The following is an 18,511-nucleotide window of genomic DNA, read 5'->3' as shown; positions in this document are numbered from 1 at the left end:
ACCAAAATAAGGTATAAGATATATAATCAAGAGTTATTTATGATTATAGAGTGTTTCAAGCAGTAGAAGCACTATCTGGAGGGAAGTGCTACTCTGATTGAAGTCTATATGGACCACAGAAATCTGACCAGACTCGCAAGGGTTATGCAGCTTAATAATAGGTAAGCCAGATAGGCTATACTATTAGCGGGGTATGACTTTGTCCTTCACTACCGCGCGGGTCCGTCTAATCCCGTAGATACGCCCTTGAGACGCCCAGACTATATGATGGAAGAAAGACTGTTAGATGACCTGCTTCCAATACTACGCTAAAAGTTGGCGGTATTACCAAAAAGTGCTATATATACAACCCTAGTGCTTAAAAACAGATTAAAAGTAATCAGGCACACAGGGTAATAGCCAGGGACTAGTCCAGAGTGCAGGGAGGCGAGCCCCTATAGCAATGCTATGACTGCGGCCTTATATGGTCTTTGTATATCCTGGACATGGGAAGAGTGCGGGCATTATAGGCAGCGAACAGCGGGGCAAGTAGGGAAAAGCACCTACTCATGTTGTGTCGTTGTGAGAGCCATGGAAGGTAAAGCAGCCTATATGGAAAAGGAGATCCCCGACATTCTATAAGAACTGCAAGCTTAATGCGAAATTACCAAAAGCAAGTATGACGTATTAGAAGAGCGAGTCGGGAAGAGGGTGGGTGATTAGTTAGTGAACCATTAGGACGTCCTACTATTCCAGGGTCAAGCCTACATACTGGACGACCCGGCAGTGAAGTTTGAGCTCATGAGAAGGTACCATAATAACCCTTATACAGGATACTTTAGAGTAACTAAAATGGTTGAACTCTTGAGCAGAAAGTACCACTGGCCATTAATGTGCCAGGACGTGCAAGAATATATATGGATATATAACGTGTGCCAGCGGGTAAAGGTGAAGAGATACTGCCTATATAGCGAATTACAGGCGCTACCTGTACCAGAATGTCCATGGATAGAGATCACTATGGATTTTATAAGTGGCATCCCGCTGTCCAAGCGCGACAGTAGCATATATGATGCTATCTTAGTGATTATTAATAGATATATAAAAATAGTACTCTATACCTTAACTACAAAAGATTATACAGCTATAAATATTACTAATATATTGCTTAATAGGGTTATAAGAAGCTTCGGCTTACCCAAGGGCATTGTCTTAGACCGAGACCCGAAATTCACGAGTGAATTCTGGTCAGAACTATACTATATATTATATATATATAGATATATAGGAACCGCATTCCATCCACAAACTAACGGATAGACAGAATGTCAAAATCAAACAATTCAGGAATACCTGCGCGTATACTGCGGAGAGCACCCGAAAACATAGGCAAAACTGCTGCCAATTGCTGAATTTATATATAATAATAATATTAATATATTAACAGGCATAACCCTATTCTTTATATTATATAGGTTCTACCTAGAGGTCTATTATAATATCAAGAATCAAAACATAGTACCAGACGTGTAAGAATAAGTAAAGCAACTCCATAACGTCCGTAAGAAGCTAGAAGAACACCTTGCTAATGCAAGCCAAGAGCAAGCAAAATACTATAACCATAGGCATGAACCAATAATATTCAAAATGAATAACCTTATCCTACTATTAATAAAACATCTATATCTGAGGCACCAGAGTAGGAAACTTATACCATATTTTGTTAGACCATTCTAAGTCCTTAAACCAGTTGGTATATAAATATATTAACTATAACTACCAGTATTATAGAAAGTCTGGAATACATTCCATGTCTCTCTACTGGAAAAGTACTATCAGTGTATAGGCGGCGATAACACAGTAGATCACCTGCCACTCCCAGAAATCATTGACGACGAGGAAGAATGGGAGATAGAAGAAATCCTTGACAAGAAGAAGCGTAAGGATGGCGTATAATACCTGGTTAAGTAAAAAGGTTACCCTGCAGAATATAACCAGTGATTGCTAAGAGAAAACTTAGATAATATATAGGAGAAGTGTGATAAATTCGACAACCAGTTAAAGAGAAGACGCATATAGAATATAAAAGATAAATAATATATACCATATATTAAAAGAAACTATACTAAATATATTATATAAATTAAAGATATAAGGATTATATCCTTAATCAGAAAAATCAGAGGAAAGCTCCATGACGGAGCCCTCGCGGCAATAGGGGGTGGAGCCACCCAGGCTTAATGAGTTCACCGCGGACGAGGAAGAAGCAGCAGCGTGATGCCGCTGGTGAGAAAAGGGGGCATAATTAAGAGAAGAATTAGGCCGGAAGGCCCGGCGACTGCGATAATAAGATGAGAAGATGAGCTTAGGGGAAATTTAGGGGACACCCCCTAAATAACCCAGCAACGCAGCAGCCTATACAGAATTAGCAGAGCTAACATATTAGCAGTAAGCTACACCAACAGGCAAGGATGGAATGCCAGCTAGGGTATTTATGCCCTGAACTAGCTGCCGCATTTAACCCAGCAGGTCACGAAACATCACCTCTAATATTAGGTGGTGGTAACCGCCTAGACAGTTATCGCGCGTGATAAATGCTTCGACCGCTGTTTTATAGCACATAAATATACACACATATTCAGCTCAGTCGACCCTGACAGTCAATGCGACACCCTCCTCAAAATCTCTTAGAGCTCTGATAAGCTTAATAAGTTAGGCTAAGCAGCAGCCAAATTGCAGAGGGACCTATGAATTATAAGATAAAGCAATAAAAATGCAATAATAATAGTAGAACTTAAACCTCTTTATACTTATAATACTGGCGCGAGCACCCAGTATACTTCTAAAATATGGGTATATTGCATATAAGGATAAGGTTAACGTCCTTACTGTATTGGAGGCAGATAAAAATATCCACCTCCGCCTCGTCCCCCTCCCCTGGCTGAGGTAAGGTTTCACCCCTACCTTAAGGAGATGATGATTCCGTCACCTCAAAAGCAACCCGGCGACGGCAACTGGGGGGCTCTGGCGCCTCGATACTGCTGCCGCAACACCAGCGCCTTGAACTTGCTACGCCGCGCTAAGATACCAATAATGGCAGTATAGGGGTTAAGGAATAAGGAGACGGGGAGCGAGGGCAGGGAGCATACCTATGCCCAGAACTTGCCTCACCGTGCCGAGAACTTGATGATGGCGGCGTAGGTATTAGCAAAGGAGGAGTCGGGGAATAAGATAAGGAATGCCCACGACCCGCACCCGAGGAGCGAGGCGTTGACGGACCCCGTCTCGCCCCCGACGAACGAACGGCTAACCGCCGTGAAGATGCCATTTTATTATATGTGTATGTGTGTGTGTGTATATGTGTGTGTGTATGTGTGTGTGTGTTTATGTGTGTGTGTGCATGCGTGTGTGTGTAAATGGTGGAAGAACAAATTTTGAAATATAGGAGAATTTATATCTTTATTAAGCATCAAAACCATAATATTATTATTATATAATGGAGACAAACACAACAACGCACGTGGTATAATACTAAGACATAATAATAATAATAAATGGTAGAAGCGATAGATGGAACGCACCCAATATAATATTATACTAGTAGAGGAACACAATCTTAGCAAGTCTGGGGACCAGACTATGGAAGGGGGGGAAGAGTTGTGAGGAATAGAGTAGGAATATACGCACGGTACGGCTGCGCTCAGGCCGCGGGTCATATGCTTCAGAGGGAAGCAGTATTTAAGCTACACACAGTATCCACCTTAGTTTGACTCCTTAGTCATCAGTTTTGATACCAATCCATACTCATTGCTCCCCATCCTGATATCACGCTTACATTCACCCCTTACACAGAGACTGATAGATGGTATTCCAGATCTTAGGTATAAGCTATAATAATTCTATAAGAGAGATTTTAATAATATTATTTATTAGGTGCTTAGTAAATAAGACTACCATCTACTTATAAGGGACTTCCTTTAGGTAGTTCTTCAGGGTAGGCTTGCTCCCTACCTGGTCAGCCACCTAAGTTACTATAGCTGGCTCTTCTTTTTCTTATAAGGTACTACTTTTTATAGTCTTAACAGTAGCTCTTATTCCAGATAGCTGACTCTTAGAAACCATATATATCCCTACTTCTTATATAACTTAATTATATTCTATAAAATAACTACTATTAGTATTTTTATAGATTAATTAAACTTTAATAGCCTACCTTTTTATAGTTTATTGCTTTATAAGCTTATCAATCTGCTTATATTATATTTTCTTAACCTGGCTGTATCTGTTTAGCAGAATCAGATCTTGGCTACTACTGACCAGCCCCTAGTAAAATACCTTTACCTTATAATCCTAATAGATTTGCCTGCTATCTATTAGGGGTATGAATAATAGGTACCTTATTATATAATAGTAAGACTGATTATCATTTACGCAGTACTAAAGCTCTACTAAAGCCTAATCTTAAAATAGTATTACTGGTTTATATAAGCTTATTCTGGTAGCCAAATTTTCTATCCTTAGTACCACAGCTTTTAGATATATATTTAGGAACAGACTCTCAATATAGTTAATAATATATCCTATTTATATACTATCTTATTTCCCACTTTTAAAGATTAGATCCTTATAGATAGCTATATATTGCTTTAGGCTATCCATTATTACCGCACTAACTTATAGATTATTAATACTTTACTAAAGATCTTTATCCAGTTTTAAAGGGTTAGTATTTCTTCTTAAGATCCCTAGGTACTAAGTTTTTATTATAGTCTTTAGTTGCCTTTCCACAGGACCAGCCTTCTTAATCTATTATTAATACTAGATACTTTATATAACTTATCTTACTATTATAACTATACTTATAAAGTCCGGGATAACTTATTACTATTTATTAAAGGGGGTAAACTTATTACTAATACTATCTAGGATCTGATCTTATTGACTCTCTAAGAAACCCTTTAAAAATATCTGGACTAGCTAGAAGTTTCCTATCCTTCCCTTACTTAGCATTTCCAGGCCTATTCTATAAAACTCGGTAATATATACTAAGGGAATTATAATATTATCTTCCTATATAGCTTTAGCTAGTATCCTTAAGTATAATTCACTTCTTTTTATAACCTAGCTATCTAAGTTATTAAACTTATTTATTAGGCTCCTTTAAAAGGCTATCCAGTTACTTAATTTATATCTATCTAGGTAATAGATTTTTAGTTTTAATCCTAGCTAAGTATTAATTACTAGCTCTTTATACCAGCTTTCCTTAGATACCCCTTCTTATTCCAGCTCAACCTTGAATTTTTCTAACCAATTATTAATATCTAAGCTAGTAAACTAAAGCACCTCCTTCTTATATACCTTACCTAGCTTAGTTACTTATTACTAAATAAGTAACCATAGGAAATAAGTAACTTCTATTTCCTAATATAAGGTAGGTTCCGGACCTCTTATATTTTCTTACTTAATAATAGGTATTTTAATAGTACTCTCTTTAGTAATATTTAAAGCTATATTTTTTAATATCTTAAAATAGTTATTTTTAGTAAAAAGATAGTAGTAATAAAAATTAAGTAGTATTATATAAAATAATCCTAAGTCTAAAGTAAATCTTCTCCTTTTTCTTTTATTTTCCCCTCTTTCTCTTCTTTTCTTATAAGCTATTTTCTTTATCTCCTTTTTCTTATCTTATATACTATTCTTATCCTTTTTAATATTTTTTAGATAATATAATCTAATCTAAATCAGGCTAAAGAGATAAATTATAAACTTTAACTCTTTTAGAATTTATAATATAATATATCCTAAAATTAGGTAATAAGAGAGTCTTAGAAAACTGGTTTTATCTTTATATAATTAAAGAAGACTAGATAGTAAAACTTTAATTTCTTTTTTATCACTACTTAAAGAATAATATCTTAGATATAATAATTTTAATAAATTCTAATATTATTATATCTTTCTTCTTATTAATCTCCTTTATAAGTCTATACTCTTATTTTTTATTTTAATATACTATATTTCTAGTATTATAAATAGAGATTATCCTCCTTTAGATTTTAGGTGTAGCCTTACTTTAGGTGCTAATTATAAAGGTTTTAGGCTAACTACTACTTTAGGGGGTAGGATACTTAATATTAAGGCCTTCCTAAGGGTAAGAAAATCAAGAGGGAAAGAGAAGCCTCCCATAGATGGGAACTGTAAAGAAGCTTAAAAGTAGGATAAAATAGTTAAGATAAGGATATAAAAGAAGATAAAGTAAATAGGGAAGAGTAAAATAAAGATAAAGTAAAGTAAAGTAAGGTAAAGCAGGGTAAAGTAAAGCGAAGTTCTATATAAGGTAAAGTAAAGCTGGTTTTCTATTATCTTGTTCTTATCTGAAGCTATTCTCCCCCTTTTATCTTTCCTTATCCTTCTCTTCTTATATATCCTTATTATATTATATAATATCTAAGACCCTTACTCCTATATTATATAATATCCTTCAGAGTATAAACCATTTTCCCCAGTACAATATCTTAGCGCATTAATAACCAATAATATTTTCTATTTATAAGTTTAACTATTTTAGTTGCTTTAAAGTATCCTATATAAGGGTTATTATAGTACCTTCTTATAAGCTTAAACTTTACTACCAGGTTATCTGGTATATAGGCTCAACCCCAGAATAGTAGGATATCCTAATAGTTTACTAACCAATCGCCCGCCCTCTTCCTAATTTACTCTTCTAATATATTATGCTTACTTTTAATGATTTTATATTAAACTTATAGTTCTTATAGAATATTAGGAATCTCCTTTTCCATATAGGCTGCTTTACCTTCTATAGCTCTTATAATAATATAATATGGGTAGGTGCTTCTCCTTACTTACCCTACTGTTCACTGCCTATAATACCCGCACTCTTCCTATATTTAAGATATATAAAGACTGTATAAAGCTGCAGTTATAGTATCACTATAGGGGCTCACCTCCCTATACTCTGGACTAGTCCCTAGCTATTACCCTATATACCTAATTACTTTTAATCTATTTTTAAGTATTAGGGTTATGTATATAGCACTTTCTAATAATACCGCCAACTTCTAGTATAGTATTAGAAGCAGGTTATCTAACAGTCTTTCTTCTATTATATAGTCTAGGCGTCTTAAGGGCGTATCTATGGGATTAGACAGACCTACGCGGTGGTAAAGGATAAAGTTATACCCCGCTAATAGTATAGCCTATCTAATTTACCTATTATTAAGCTATATAACCCTTATAAGTCTAGTTAAATTTTTATAATTTATATAGACTTTAATTAGAGTAGCACTTCCCTTCAGATAGTGCCTCTATTACTTAAAACACTCTATAATCACGAGCAACTCTTAATTATATATCTTATACCTTATCTTAGTATCTTTTATTTTATGTGAATAGAATACCACTAGGCGCTATTAGCCCTCTCTATTATATTATGATAATATCCCTACTATCATGAATTGCGACGCATCTGTCTCTACCCTAATTGGTAGTTCTAGATTAAAATATCTAATAACTAGTACTGTTATAAATATATCTTATAATATCTAAAATAATTACTTTATACTTTTAGTCTACTTAAATGGTTTTATTAGCTTACCATTTTTTATTCCCTTTATAAGGTTAGTTAAGCCCCTTATAATCTTTATATAATCTTTAATAAATCATCTGTAGAAGTTATAAAACCTAAGGAACATTTATGCTTCCTTCAGGGTCATTAATATAGGCCATTCCTCAATAGTCACTACTCTTACTCTGTCTATATATATACTATCTATCCTAATTATAAAGCTAAGAAACTTAACCTTATTAATAAAGAACTTATACTTTTTAAGGTTATAGTATAGGTTATATGCTTATAGCTGTATAAGTATTATACGCACATCCTGCATATAGGACTCCCAGTCCTCTAAGTAGATAAGGATATTATTAAGGTATACAATATATATAGTATTAATGTAGTTCCCTAATACCTTATTAATATATACCTGGAATATTACAGGCATATTAGCTAAGCTAAATAGTATTACTAGATACTTATAGTGGCTGTAGCGCGTATAAAATACTGTCTTTCACTTATAGCCTTCCTTAATATATATTCTATAGTATATATTTTTAAGATTTAATTTTATGAAAATCTTTGCGCCACTTAATTAGTCCAGAATCTCTAAAATAAGTAGTAGGGGGTATCTGTTTTTAATAGTAACCTTATTAAGGCCTTTATAGTCTATACACAGGTATAGCTTATTATTCTTCTTTAGTATGAACAGAATGGGTGCGCCTACAGGACTTATAGAGGGCCTTATCTACCCATTCTGCAGCGCCTTGCTGAGATATTCTTTAAAAACCTTAAACTCCATTACTAATATATAGTAGATTAGATAGTATAGTAGTTTTACTATTATCTTAATTATATAATCTATACTTTTATAGTTTAATAATATTATTATAGCTTCTTTTTTAAAGATATTTATAAAATCTTATAATTTATTAGATAGTATATATTCTGCTTACGCCTTCTTTAGCTCTATATTTAGGAGAAGTATATTATAGTATTTATTTTTATTAATCTCTTCCTCTATACTTATTATGCGCATTATTAGTACTATATCTTTAAAGTATTACTTCTCCTATCTTATATTAAGGAGAATATCTTATTACTTTATAGTAGGTATACCTAGAATAATATATAATTACCTTTAGTCTATTATAAATGTAATTAATAGTACAGTCTTCTTAACTTTATTTATATTTTATAAATATAGTTTAATTTTATATATCCTAAAACAGTTAATATCTGTATACCCCCCTAATATAGGTAAGGTATATATATATCTGCTTCTGGGAGGTTAAGCTCCTCTACAAGTCTTAGTGTTATTAGGCTAATATCAGCTCCTAAGTCTAATATAATTTTGATATTCTTACTATTAGTAAGGCCCTTAATTATCCTATTTATATTAATTACTTTTCCTATAGCTTTAAGTTCTGTATAAGTTATATATATAAAGATTAATATAACCCTAACACTTTTTCCTTATTAGTTATTTCTCCCTTTGGCTTACGATAGTCTCGCGCTATATATCTAAACTTATTATATTTATAATATCTTATTTTTAACTCTTTCTTTTTATTAGTAGATAGTTTAGGATCTTCTAACTTATATTTCAGATTTACTAATTCCCTACTCTAATTATATTTAGGGAATATATTACTGTTACCAAACTTTCATTTTAAGCCTATATTTGCTATCTCTATCTTTATTTTCTTCTTAGTTTTCTCCTATTTTATAAGCAGTATTATAACACTACTATATATCTCTAGTATTATTAGTAGGCTTATTAGATAATACTATAAATCTAATCTAAGTTTTATAATAAGGTTATTATATTTCTCCTTCTCTATCTATATAGTAATTATCTAGGCTTTTAAGGAGGTAAGGTATACTTTAAAGTTAGCTATAGTTTAACCCTTCCTTTAGGTTGCTTAAGTGTATACTATATAGATATTTAGCTTATGGTTTCCTAGATCTTTAAGTTTATTAAATAGGAATATTATAAATTCTTCCTATATATTTAGCTTATCTCCTTTATTTCTGGTATAGTTAGACTAAGTTATTCTTAAGGAGCTTATAAGAAATTATTAGGTTTAGGTAACCTAAATACTTTCTTATATAAATCTTTTAAATACTAGTTAAAATATATTTATAGCGTAGTCGATCCAGTTAATATACTCCTATAATATTTTTCTTTTATATTCTAAAAAGTCTTTTAGGTGGATATCCTTCCCTTAAGGTAGAGTACTTAGTAGTATTAATTTAGGGGTTTTAGTATTAGTATTCTTTAATTAGCTATCTTTAATTATAGTAAGAATATTATAAGTTAATTATTCTTTAATTATAGCCTCTATTTATACTACTCTCTCTTTTAGCTCTTTAAATTAGATCTTTCTTTAAAGGTCTGCTTCTCTTTTCTTTAGTTCTCTGATTTACTTATCAATTAATAATATTAATGATAAGGATTCTAGTTTAATAATAAATATAAAGATACTATTATTATATAATTATTTTAATATTTTAATATTAAATTTATACCTTTATTTTAGTAAAGAGTTATTAGAATTATAAGAGGTGAATATAAGCGTGATATCAGGATAGGGAGTAATAAATATAGATTAGTATTAAAACTAATAATTAAGGAGTTAAACTAAGGTAGATATTATGTATAGCTTAAATACTGCTTTCCCCTGGAGCACATGACCCACGGCCTGAGCGCAGCTGTACCGTGCGTATGTTCCTACTCCGTTCCTCACAATGTTAGCTGATATCGGTGCTGCTTTAATCAGATAGGCAATAGGATGGTGCCAATCACGTGTCATAGGGGTGACCCCATGACACTGGTCTTATCTAGAATTTCCTATAATATATTAATATACTTTATACCTTTATAAATATAATTTATATATTTAATATTTTTTAAAGAAGATATAGCAATATAGGTTAATCTATAAATTAGATAATATTTATAATTAAATATAGTAATACTTCTAGACTCCTTAATTTTAGAAGTGAGACATTTATAATAGAGAGAAGAAGTTAAAGATATCTTTATTTCCCTCTTAGTAGCTACTAGACCCTTTAAGTACTAAAGCTTAGGATAAGCTTACTAAAGAGGGGAATAGTATTATAAGGTAATATATAAGTTAACATATAAACATAGTTCTGATTATTTTAATTATTTCTGGGCAAAATAATTAAAATAAGCGCATTAGCTAATAACCGGAGGCCAAGGTATTACTAATTAGTAAAAGTGATTATTCTACTTATTTTATTAAGAAATAATTACTTTAGGTAAGGTAATAAGGATACTAAGAAAGAGGTCTATATAAATATCCTATCTCTATTAGTATTACACCTCTTTGTAATTCAACTATCTAATTTACCTAGTAATTAGTTTAAATATTTTCTTATACTCTTAAAGCTTAGACTATTCTAAGTTATAAATATAACTATCTTATTATATTCCTTCCATAATAAGCTCTGGTTATACCTTGTTCCTTTGCTTTAGGAAGCTAAACCCTTCCGAAGTGGCTTACATTAGTGAAGCTAGTCGGTACTGGGAAAGTATTCCTAACAAGTATAAGCTTCAAAAGTATAAGAAAATATTTAAACTAACTACTAGGTAAACTAGATAGTTAAATTATAGAGAGCCATAGCGAAGGCGAGATAAGATATATTTATAGATATATAAAACCTGGCGCTTATTCTAATCATAAATAATCAAACTGATTGTAGACTGTATTCCTGATTCATCCAATCCACCCAGGCGAATCACAACCTTTCACTTATGTAAACCGATCACCTTGATCATAAATGATTAATATGATCATTTTCCTTTCACATGATTCCCATGTTACTTCGTAACAACTCTATCTAATAACTTAGTAATTCAACTTTTATTAGAAATACTTTCCCAGTACTAACTAGTTTTACTAATATAAGCTACTTTAGAAGGATTTAGCTTTCTAAAGTAAAAGAATAAGGTATAATTAAAGCTTATTATAGAAGGAATATAATAAGATAATTATATTTATGATTTAGAATAATATAAACTTTAAGAGTATAGGAGTATATTTAAACTAACTATTAGATAAACTAGATAATTAAATTACGAAGAAGTATAATACTGGTAAAGATAGGATATTTATATAGACTTTATTCTTAGTATCCTTATTACCTTACTTATTCTACTTATTTTATTTAGAATAAGTAGAATAATTATTTTTATTAATTAGTGATACCCTGGCTATCAACCATTAACTAATACACTTATTTTGATCATTTTCTGGAAAATGATCAAAATAATCAGAACTGTACTCACATGACAATTCACATGTTACCTCGTAACACCAAGTTACTATACTTAGGACCAGATTACTAACTATAGCTAGTAAGTCACTCAACTACTACTTATAGTCTAGTATATATAGTAGGTTAACTACTTCAGCTTAAAGCATTACCTCCTACTACTTAAATACTTAAGATATAATTATCTTTGCTATTACCGGCATCCTAATTATAATATTATATACCTCCCTTATATATTACTTTTATAGAGCTGGATCGCCTCAATAGATATCTCACAATTTCTGAACTTATATATAGAGCAGATTTTTTACCTTTAAATATAGTTTAGCTATATTATTATATATCTATTAGATAACCTAAACTGCTTCTATATATTCTTATTCTTCAGCTTTAAATTTAGGTAGGTCCTTATAAATAAAGATCTCCAGGTCAAACCTAAATTCCTCTCTCTCTTTATTTATGAGGTTATATTAGACTTAATTATACTTAGGTGGCTTAACCTACTCCTCCTCTACCTTACTAACTGCTATAGTATAGGTGGCTAAATAGGCTAACTTAATTAGTTCCTCTATATTAAGGGTTGGTATAGCTAGTAGATTAGTTAAGTCTAGGTCTATAAATTTTGTCTATAGTATAGGTATAATTATCCCTTTTAGTTATTTAATCTACTTATCCTAATTATCCTAAGTTTTAAGGATAACTAGCTGTTCCTTTACTTTAATAGTATTTACTATATCTACTATAGTTTATATAATAATTATTAGGAACTTATTTAACTTAGTTAACTACCTAATTGATAGATAGGTTAAATATAATATAATTACTTTAAGTTTTCACTTTTATAAAGTATTGATAAGCTTAAGATCCAGTATTTTTACTTAGATTATATTTATATATTAGTAGTTATTATTATTATTATTCTGGCAGTATACTACTTAATAATTATATAGGTCTATTCAGGCTTATCCTGCAGGTCATACATACTGCTGCACCTTCTCACTTTATATAGTACTATATTAGTTACTAACTGGGCTTATAATTATTAATATCTATATAGAAGATTATGGGAATAATAAATAGTACATAAATAAGATTATAAATCTGCTTAGTTTATTATATGCTGTCTTGACTGATGGATTATATAGTTATTCTCCTATCCCTTACCCCTGGCTCTCCTCTCTTATCTAGCCAGCGTTTGCTTATGTCACGTGATACTTGGTATGTGCTTAGACTGACATACTTAACCTCGCTTAGATAATACACTTCATACCAATCCGAAAAATAAATCCCATCCAGTAATAGTCTCCTTTTTCATCGCGTCAAGCGTAGCAATTACATGGACGACTGCAATAGCAGCACATTTGAATTATACCTACTTCAGATCCAGCTTCTAATGGACCCAGGCTCTTTAAACTTTGTATTTAATAAGCCGATGGACCGTCATAGCGCGGATCAAGTCTGCATTAATCATGGGAAATACATGAGTAATGTGACCAAACTCATGGTTTGATCAGTCCTCGTCCGTCATGCCATCAAATGATTCTTTAAGACTCGGTGAGCAAACCTTGAGGTAGTTTGACTCTGGATTGATTAATGGCACCATGTTTAAGAAAGTTACCTTTACGTGGTCACGCCCTAGCAAATTTTTGTTTAAAAATCTTAAGACGAGAACTTCAGTAGAAATACTATTCTATTCTAACCAAAGGCTCCGCCAGCAAGATGTTTTGACTATAGGCCTATTTCTTCTTTTTCCAGAAAGCCTAAATATATGCTGTGATATGAATGTACATCAATCCTATTAAAATGCGTGCTGTTCTTTTCCAGGGTGCAAACAAGGTTTCACTCGAAGACCGACCCGTTCCAAAAATTCAAGATCCTAAGGATATCATAATAAAAGTGCGATATACCGCAATATGTGGCAGGTATGAAAGAAAGAAATTTATATATATTTAAAGTATATATAGTAAGTGCTTTTCAAATAACTATTATTAATGTATTTATTATAGTGAGCTTCATGTGTTCAGAGGTCATCAAGCTTCCGCAACCGGATTTATTATGGGCCATGAATTTACCGGTATAGTTGATCAAGTCGGTTCCAATGTTCAAGATCTTAAACCCGGGGATCATGTTGTATCCCCGTTCACCATTAGCTGTGGCACATGCTATTATTGTGCACGGGGGTTCTCATCGCGCTGCAAGAATTGCCTACTCTTTGGATGTCCATTGCTCGATGGTGGGCAGGCTGAGTACGTCAGGGTACCACTGGCTGAGACGACAGTTATGAAGGCCCCGGCTGGAATTGACGAGCTGAAGCTATGTCTCATGGCAGATATCTTCCCTACTGGCTATTTTGCGGCTTTCAATGCACTCGGCAAAATGTCTCGTGACAAAGCTCGAGAAAGTGTAGTGGTGTTGATCGGTTGTGGTCCAGTCGGTCTTTGTGCTTTAATTGCGGCTTTGGAATACGAACCACAGTCTATCTTGGTAGTTGATGGCGTCGAAGATCGATTGAAAACAGCCAAAAGACTTGGAGGTGAGCCTTGGAATTATCTAACGCATCCTGAAGAGCTCTTCCAGCGCATTAAAGAACTGACGGATGGTCGCGGTGCGGATGTTGTTATTGAGGTCGTAGGCAACAGCGATGCTCTTTCTATGGGGTTTGAACTTCTTCGGCCTTGGGGAATTATCTCAAGTGTCGGAGTTCACAATGGACCAATCCCTTGGAGTGGAAATCAAGCGTATGGAAAAAATCTGACTATACAAATGGGCAGATGTCCGGTTCGAAGTGGGTACAATTTCCTGATGCAAGTCCATGTTGCTTATGCTAATTTCAATCTTTAAAGGCATTTTCCCAGAAGCATTGGAACTTCTCGAGAAGAAGCAACATCTGTTGAAGTATGTTGAGTATTCCAAAAAAAAAAGGCCAACGATTATTGACCCCACTGTAGTTTTATGACCGAGACAGTATTACCCCTTAGTCAAGCCGTTGAAGGTTATGCTTTGTTCAACTCAATGAAAGCTCACAAGGTAATATTTGATACTGAAAAGTAGGAAATGGTAAAATGATGCCCTCAGATAGAGACGGAAAGAAAAGTGATAATGCCGACGGACTCATGAGGCTCAGCCGAGGACAAAGGCACGATCACTCAGACGTCCACGTCCTAGAGCAGAGCAGAAATGGAAAATTGAGCGGATATTGGCGACAGCCCTAGCAAGTAGTTTCACAGTGAGCAGATAGGCTTGTCGAATCGAGCTGTATGTGCACAAAAAATATGCTGTTAATGGTGAAAGAGAAATGACCTACAATACACTCCTGCTGGCACGGCATTCCACTTTATATATATTCTGAATCGATTCAAAGGATGGTTGAAAATTCGCACTTGCTGGCGTACGGCTGTTGTGCGCCAATAATATGACTCTCGTAATGGCGCAGATGAATAGCATGGCGCCTGTGCAAACATAGAAAATGTCCTATGAGTGTTGGTGGACGCTCCTTGCACGAACGACGCAGTTAATTTTTGCACGTCAAGAGTGCTGGGTCTGGAGTTCCATGTTTTCATCTACTTGCTTTCGGTTACAATCCAGTATATTATCCACAGCTAAGAACTTGAAACTCATGCTCAACTCCGCTAGGTCGTCTTATGATCACGATATACTTAAATCGATGTGGTAGTAGTGCCTCTAAGCCGAAACGCGTGTGAGATGATTGCTCTGATGCTTTCTTCAACCACGATGTGGAGAACGTAAATCTCGCGATTGGTTTGATTGTTCCTCATTCAAATTCCCTTTCATGCTTGCAACCCTTCGGCTGACGTTGGCTGGCACTGCTGATTACATTACTCATGGTAATCACATTACTCATGTCTTCCCATCTTCACATCATCAGCTATCCATACACGTGATCTTGATCTCAATACCGACGTCGATGCTGCAGTTCCGGGCCACATAAACTGCATGAGCAAATGTAGAGAAAAAAATTGTTGGATTGCACTGGCTCCACTTGGCTTGGCGTTACGACGAACTGCAGACTGACCACGTTAGGTTACTGACGAGATCAACAAGTTCTACAGAGGTTTTCTGGGCATTCATTTCGAATTTCGGGCCACACTCGTCTACGCGTTGGACCGCCGTGGAAAGTAAATGTACTGCTTCGCAATAAGTGAAGCTAGCGTCCGTCGAGTCGCACTGATTTGAAATCGAGGGCAAACATCGAGTGAACCTAAACTTCAAGCAAATGAGTTAGAAGACGACATCATTTACTCTCAGAATCAAGCTTGCAGATGTAGCTAATTGTAAGAATGATCTGGATATGAATGCGGATCTAGATCAGGCCAAGAGACCACTATGTCGGACTAGCTAAACTTTCTCCATAACGGTACCTCTGCGCCGCTTGTGCTCCTCTCACTTTTACTTCGAAGGTCGAACTCCATCCTGCAATTGGATCCAAGTTACTCCCATTTTACCAATGCTGGTCTTGCACAACCTTTGCTCTTTTGGATTGCTCATATTTAGTCACTAAGACAAGCAGCTACTCTACAATTTAGCCGAAGATGGCAGATCTCGGACGGCTATGTTGCCGCTAGCGCAGTCTCGCTTCTCCCTCAGCTGCCTACGTAGGATCTTGCCTGCTGCACTTTTGGGTATGGCCTTCACAATCTCAACCTCCTTGATCCACTTGTGTCTCGCTTTATTCGCTTTTGTGAATTCTATTAGAGACCTTGCAGCATCAACGGGCGATTTTCTTGCCGACGGTCGCAGAACGACAAAAGCTTTGGGCCTTTCTCCTGCGCGATCATCGCTTATGCCACACACGGCCACATCGCTTACAATGGGATGGCCCAGAAGTAAGTTCTCGAGCTCCGAGGGAGCAATTCCAATACCCTTGACCTTAATCATCTCTTTCATTCGGTCTGTAATGGAGAGGAAGCCTTCTTCGTCAAATTGCCCGATATCTCCGGTGTGAACGAAACCGTCCTTATCAAATGTGTCCGCTGTGGCGACAGGATTGCCCAGGTACCCCATGGCTACCTGCGGACCGCGAGCCCATATCTCTCCCGGCTTGCCTACTCCATACTCCTCTCCCGTGTTAGGATCCACTATCTTTGCTTCTGTGGACCCAACCAACATGCCCACCTTCTCGGCGTATTTGTAGGCATATTTTGAAGGGGGGTGGGACGTGATGGCTGAACACGACTCCGTCATTCCGTAGCCCTGTTTGAAGCCTGTTCCCGGAAATTTCTTTTCTAGCAGCTTGAGAACTTCACCGGGCAGTGGTGCAGCTCCGGATGAGAAGCGTTCCACGCTGTGAAGATCGTACTTAGACACTGTTTCTGTGTCCTGCACCAATTGTATGAGAATAGGAGGGACAATCAACAGCTCTTTGATCTTATTCTCAGAAACTGTCCGAAGAAGTGAATCCAAGGTGTATTTCGCCAGCACATAAACATGAGCATTGAGCGTAATCGGAAGATGTACTTCATGTACGATACCAGTAATGTGATAGAACGGTAGCGCTGCGAGGATCTTAGTGTGGTCAGGAGGCGTGATCTGTTGCACTTGCAGGCACTGAGCAATAATATTTGCGTGGGATATCATGACGGCTTTCGATAATCCAGTCGTACCGCTGCTCAAACAGAGGTAAGCGCACACATCGTGATTTGTTTTGTCCTTTGGGATCTCAAACGGCTTCACGAGAGCTCGGGCATCTGAACATGCTAGCATCTGGAGTAGTTCCTCGACGCCTTTCACTCCACCTTGTCCACTCCCCATGTACAAAATCGACTCGATGCCCATGCCTATTTTAGTTGCAGCAGCGGAGGCTGTCGCCTTCAGGGAAGCCGAAGTGAAGATGAGCTTCGCTTTAGTCAACTTCAACGCATACGTTAGCTCGTCGACAGTGTATTCGGGCGAAATCCCACACGTGACTGCACCGATGCGGACCGCGGCTAGGGCAACCACCGGATACCATATGGAGTTTCTATTGTAGATGATGACGACTTCGCCCTCACGTAGACCATAACTTTCTGACAAGAAAGTTGAGAGCTGCTCGGTGTATCTCTTGAGCTGCGCATAGCTAATGTATTGCTTCGTCTCTACGTCTGTGTAGCCTTGTAACTTGTTGGCGTCGAACTTAGAGAGGCAGGTTTCAAACAACCATGACCACAGACTCTGGTCTCTTGGCCCTGCAGAGTGGTGTCAACGACTAGCTATTACAAAAATCAGATACATTCACTTACAATGAACGTCTGGATTCTTTGACTTGAATAACATTTTGAGAAGTCGTGTGGGGAATCTCTAGTAGGCAAACTGTTGGGTCGCGTGGAGTGCGAGCAATGTATATCTACTACAGCGCGTATTTTCATCCATCCCAGAAGCCTTGCGTAAATGAAAAGTCCATGACTCCCAAGAGGAGTCTTAGAAAATTCTTTCAATCTGAAATGGGTCGGATGAATAAGGGCGGTCAATAGCAGCCTGTAAATTAGTCATGTCACGAGAGATGAGTACAACCACTCCGAAGCCTTGTCCCCTTAGTCTCCTTGTTGCTGGGTTTGTTCTCGGGATAGACATTTATAGAGGCGACTGCAGTGTGCGAACTTGAAGATACATGTATTCATGTAGCATATGAAAGCACGAATCCATTAGCCTTGTTCA

At 35.6% G+C, this 18,511-nt stretch overlaps 2 protein-coding genes across 2 annotated transcripts; one reads left to right on the top strand and one right to left on the bottom strand.

The window, feature by feature from the left end:
- Window positions 1-13,663: 13,663 nt before the first annotated feature.
- Window positions 13,664-14,911, top strand: PV09_08682 (uncharacterized protein; the record flags this gene model as incomplete). Its single annotated transcript, XM_016362619.1, has 4 exons — window positions 13,664-13,782; window positions 13,867-14,645; window positions 14,704-14,755; window positions 14,809-14,911. 4 exons carry the CDS (start codon window positions 13,664-13,666, stop codon window positions 14,909-14,911), a joined length of 1,053 nt encoding a protein of 350 aa, XP_016209561.1.
- Window positions 14,912-16,393: 1,482 nt separating this feature from the next.
- PV09_08681 (uncharacterized protein) lies at window positions 16,394-18,130 on the bottom strand (the record flags this gene model as incomplete). Its single annotated transcript, XM_016362618.1, has 2 exons — window positions 16,394-18,042; window positions 18,097-18,130. The coding sequence occupies 2 exons, from the start codon at window positions 18,128-18,130 to the stop codon at window positions 16,394-16,396; spliced, it is 1,683 nt and encodes a 560-aa protein (XP_016209560.1).
- Window positions 18,131-18,511: the final 381 nt, after the last annotated feature.

This window comes from Verruconis gallopava, assembly GCF_000836295.1.
Source record: "Verruconis gallopava strain CBS 43764 unplaced genomic scaffold supercont1.45, whole genome shotgun sequence".
In the NCBI taxonomy this organism is placed as follows: domain Eukaryota; kingdom Fungi; phylum Ascomycota; class Dothideomycetes; order Venturiales; family Sympoventuriaceae; genus Verruconis; species Verruconis gallopava.
This window is presented reverse-complemented; position numbering and strand designations above follow the sequence as displayed.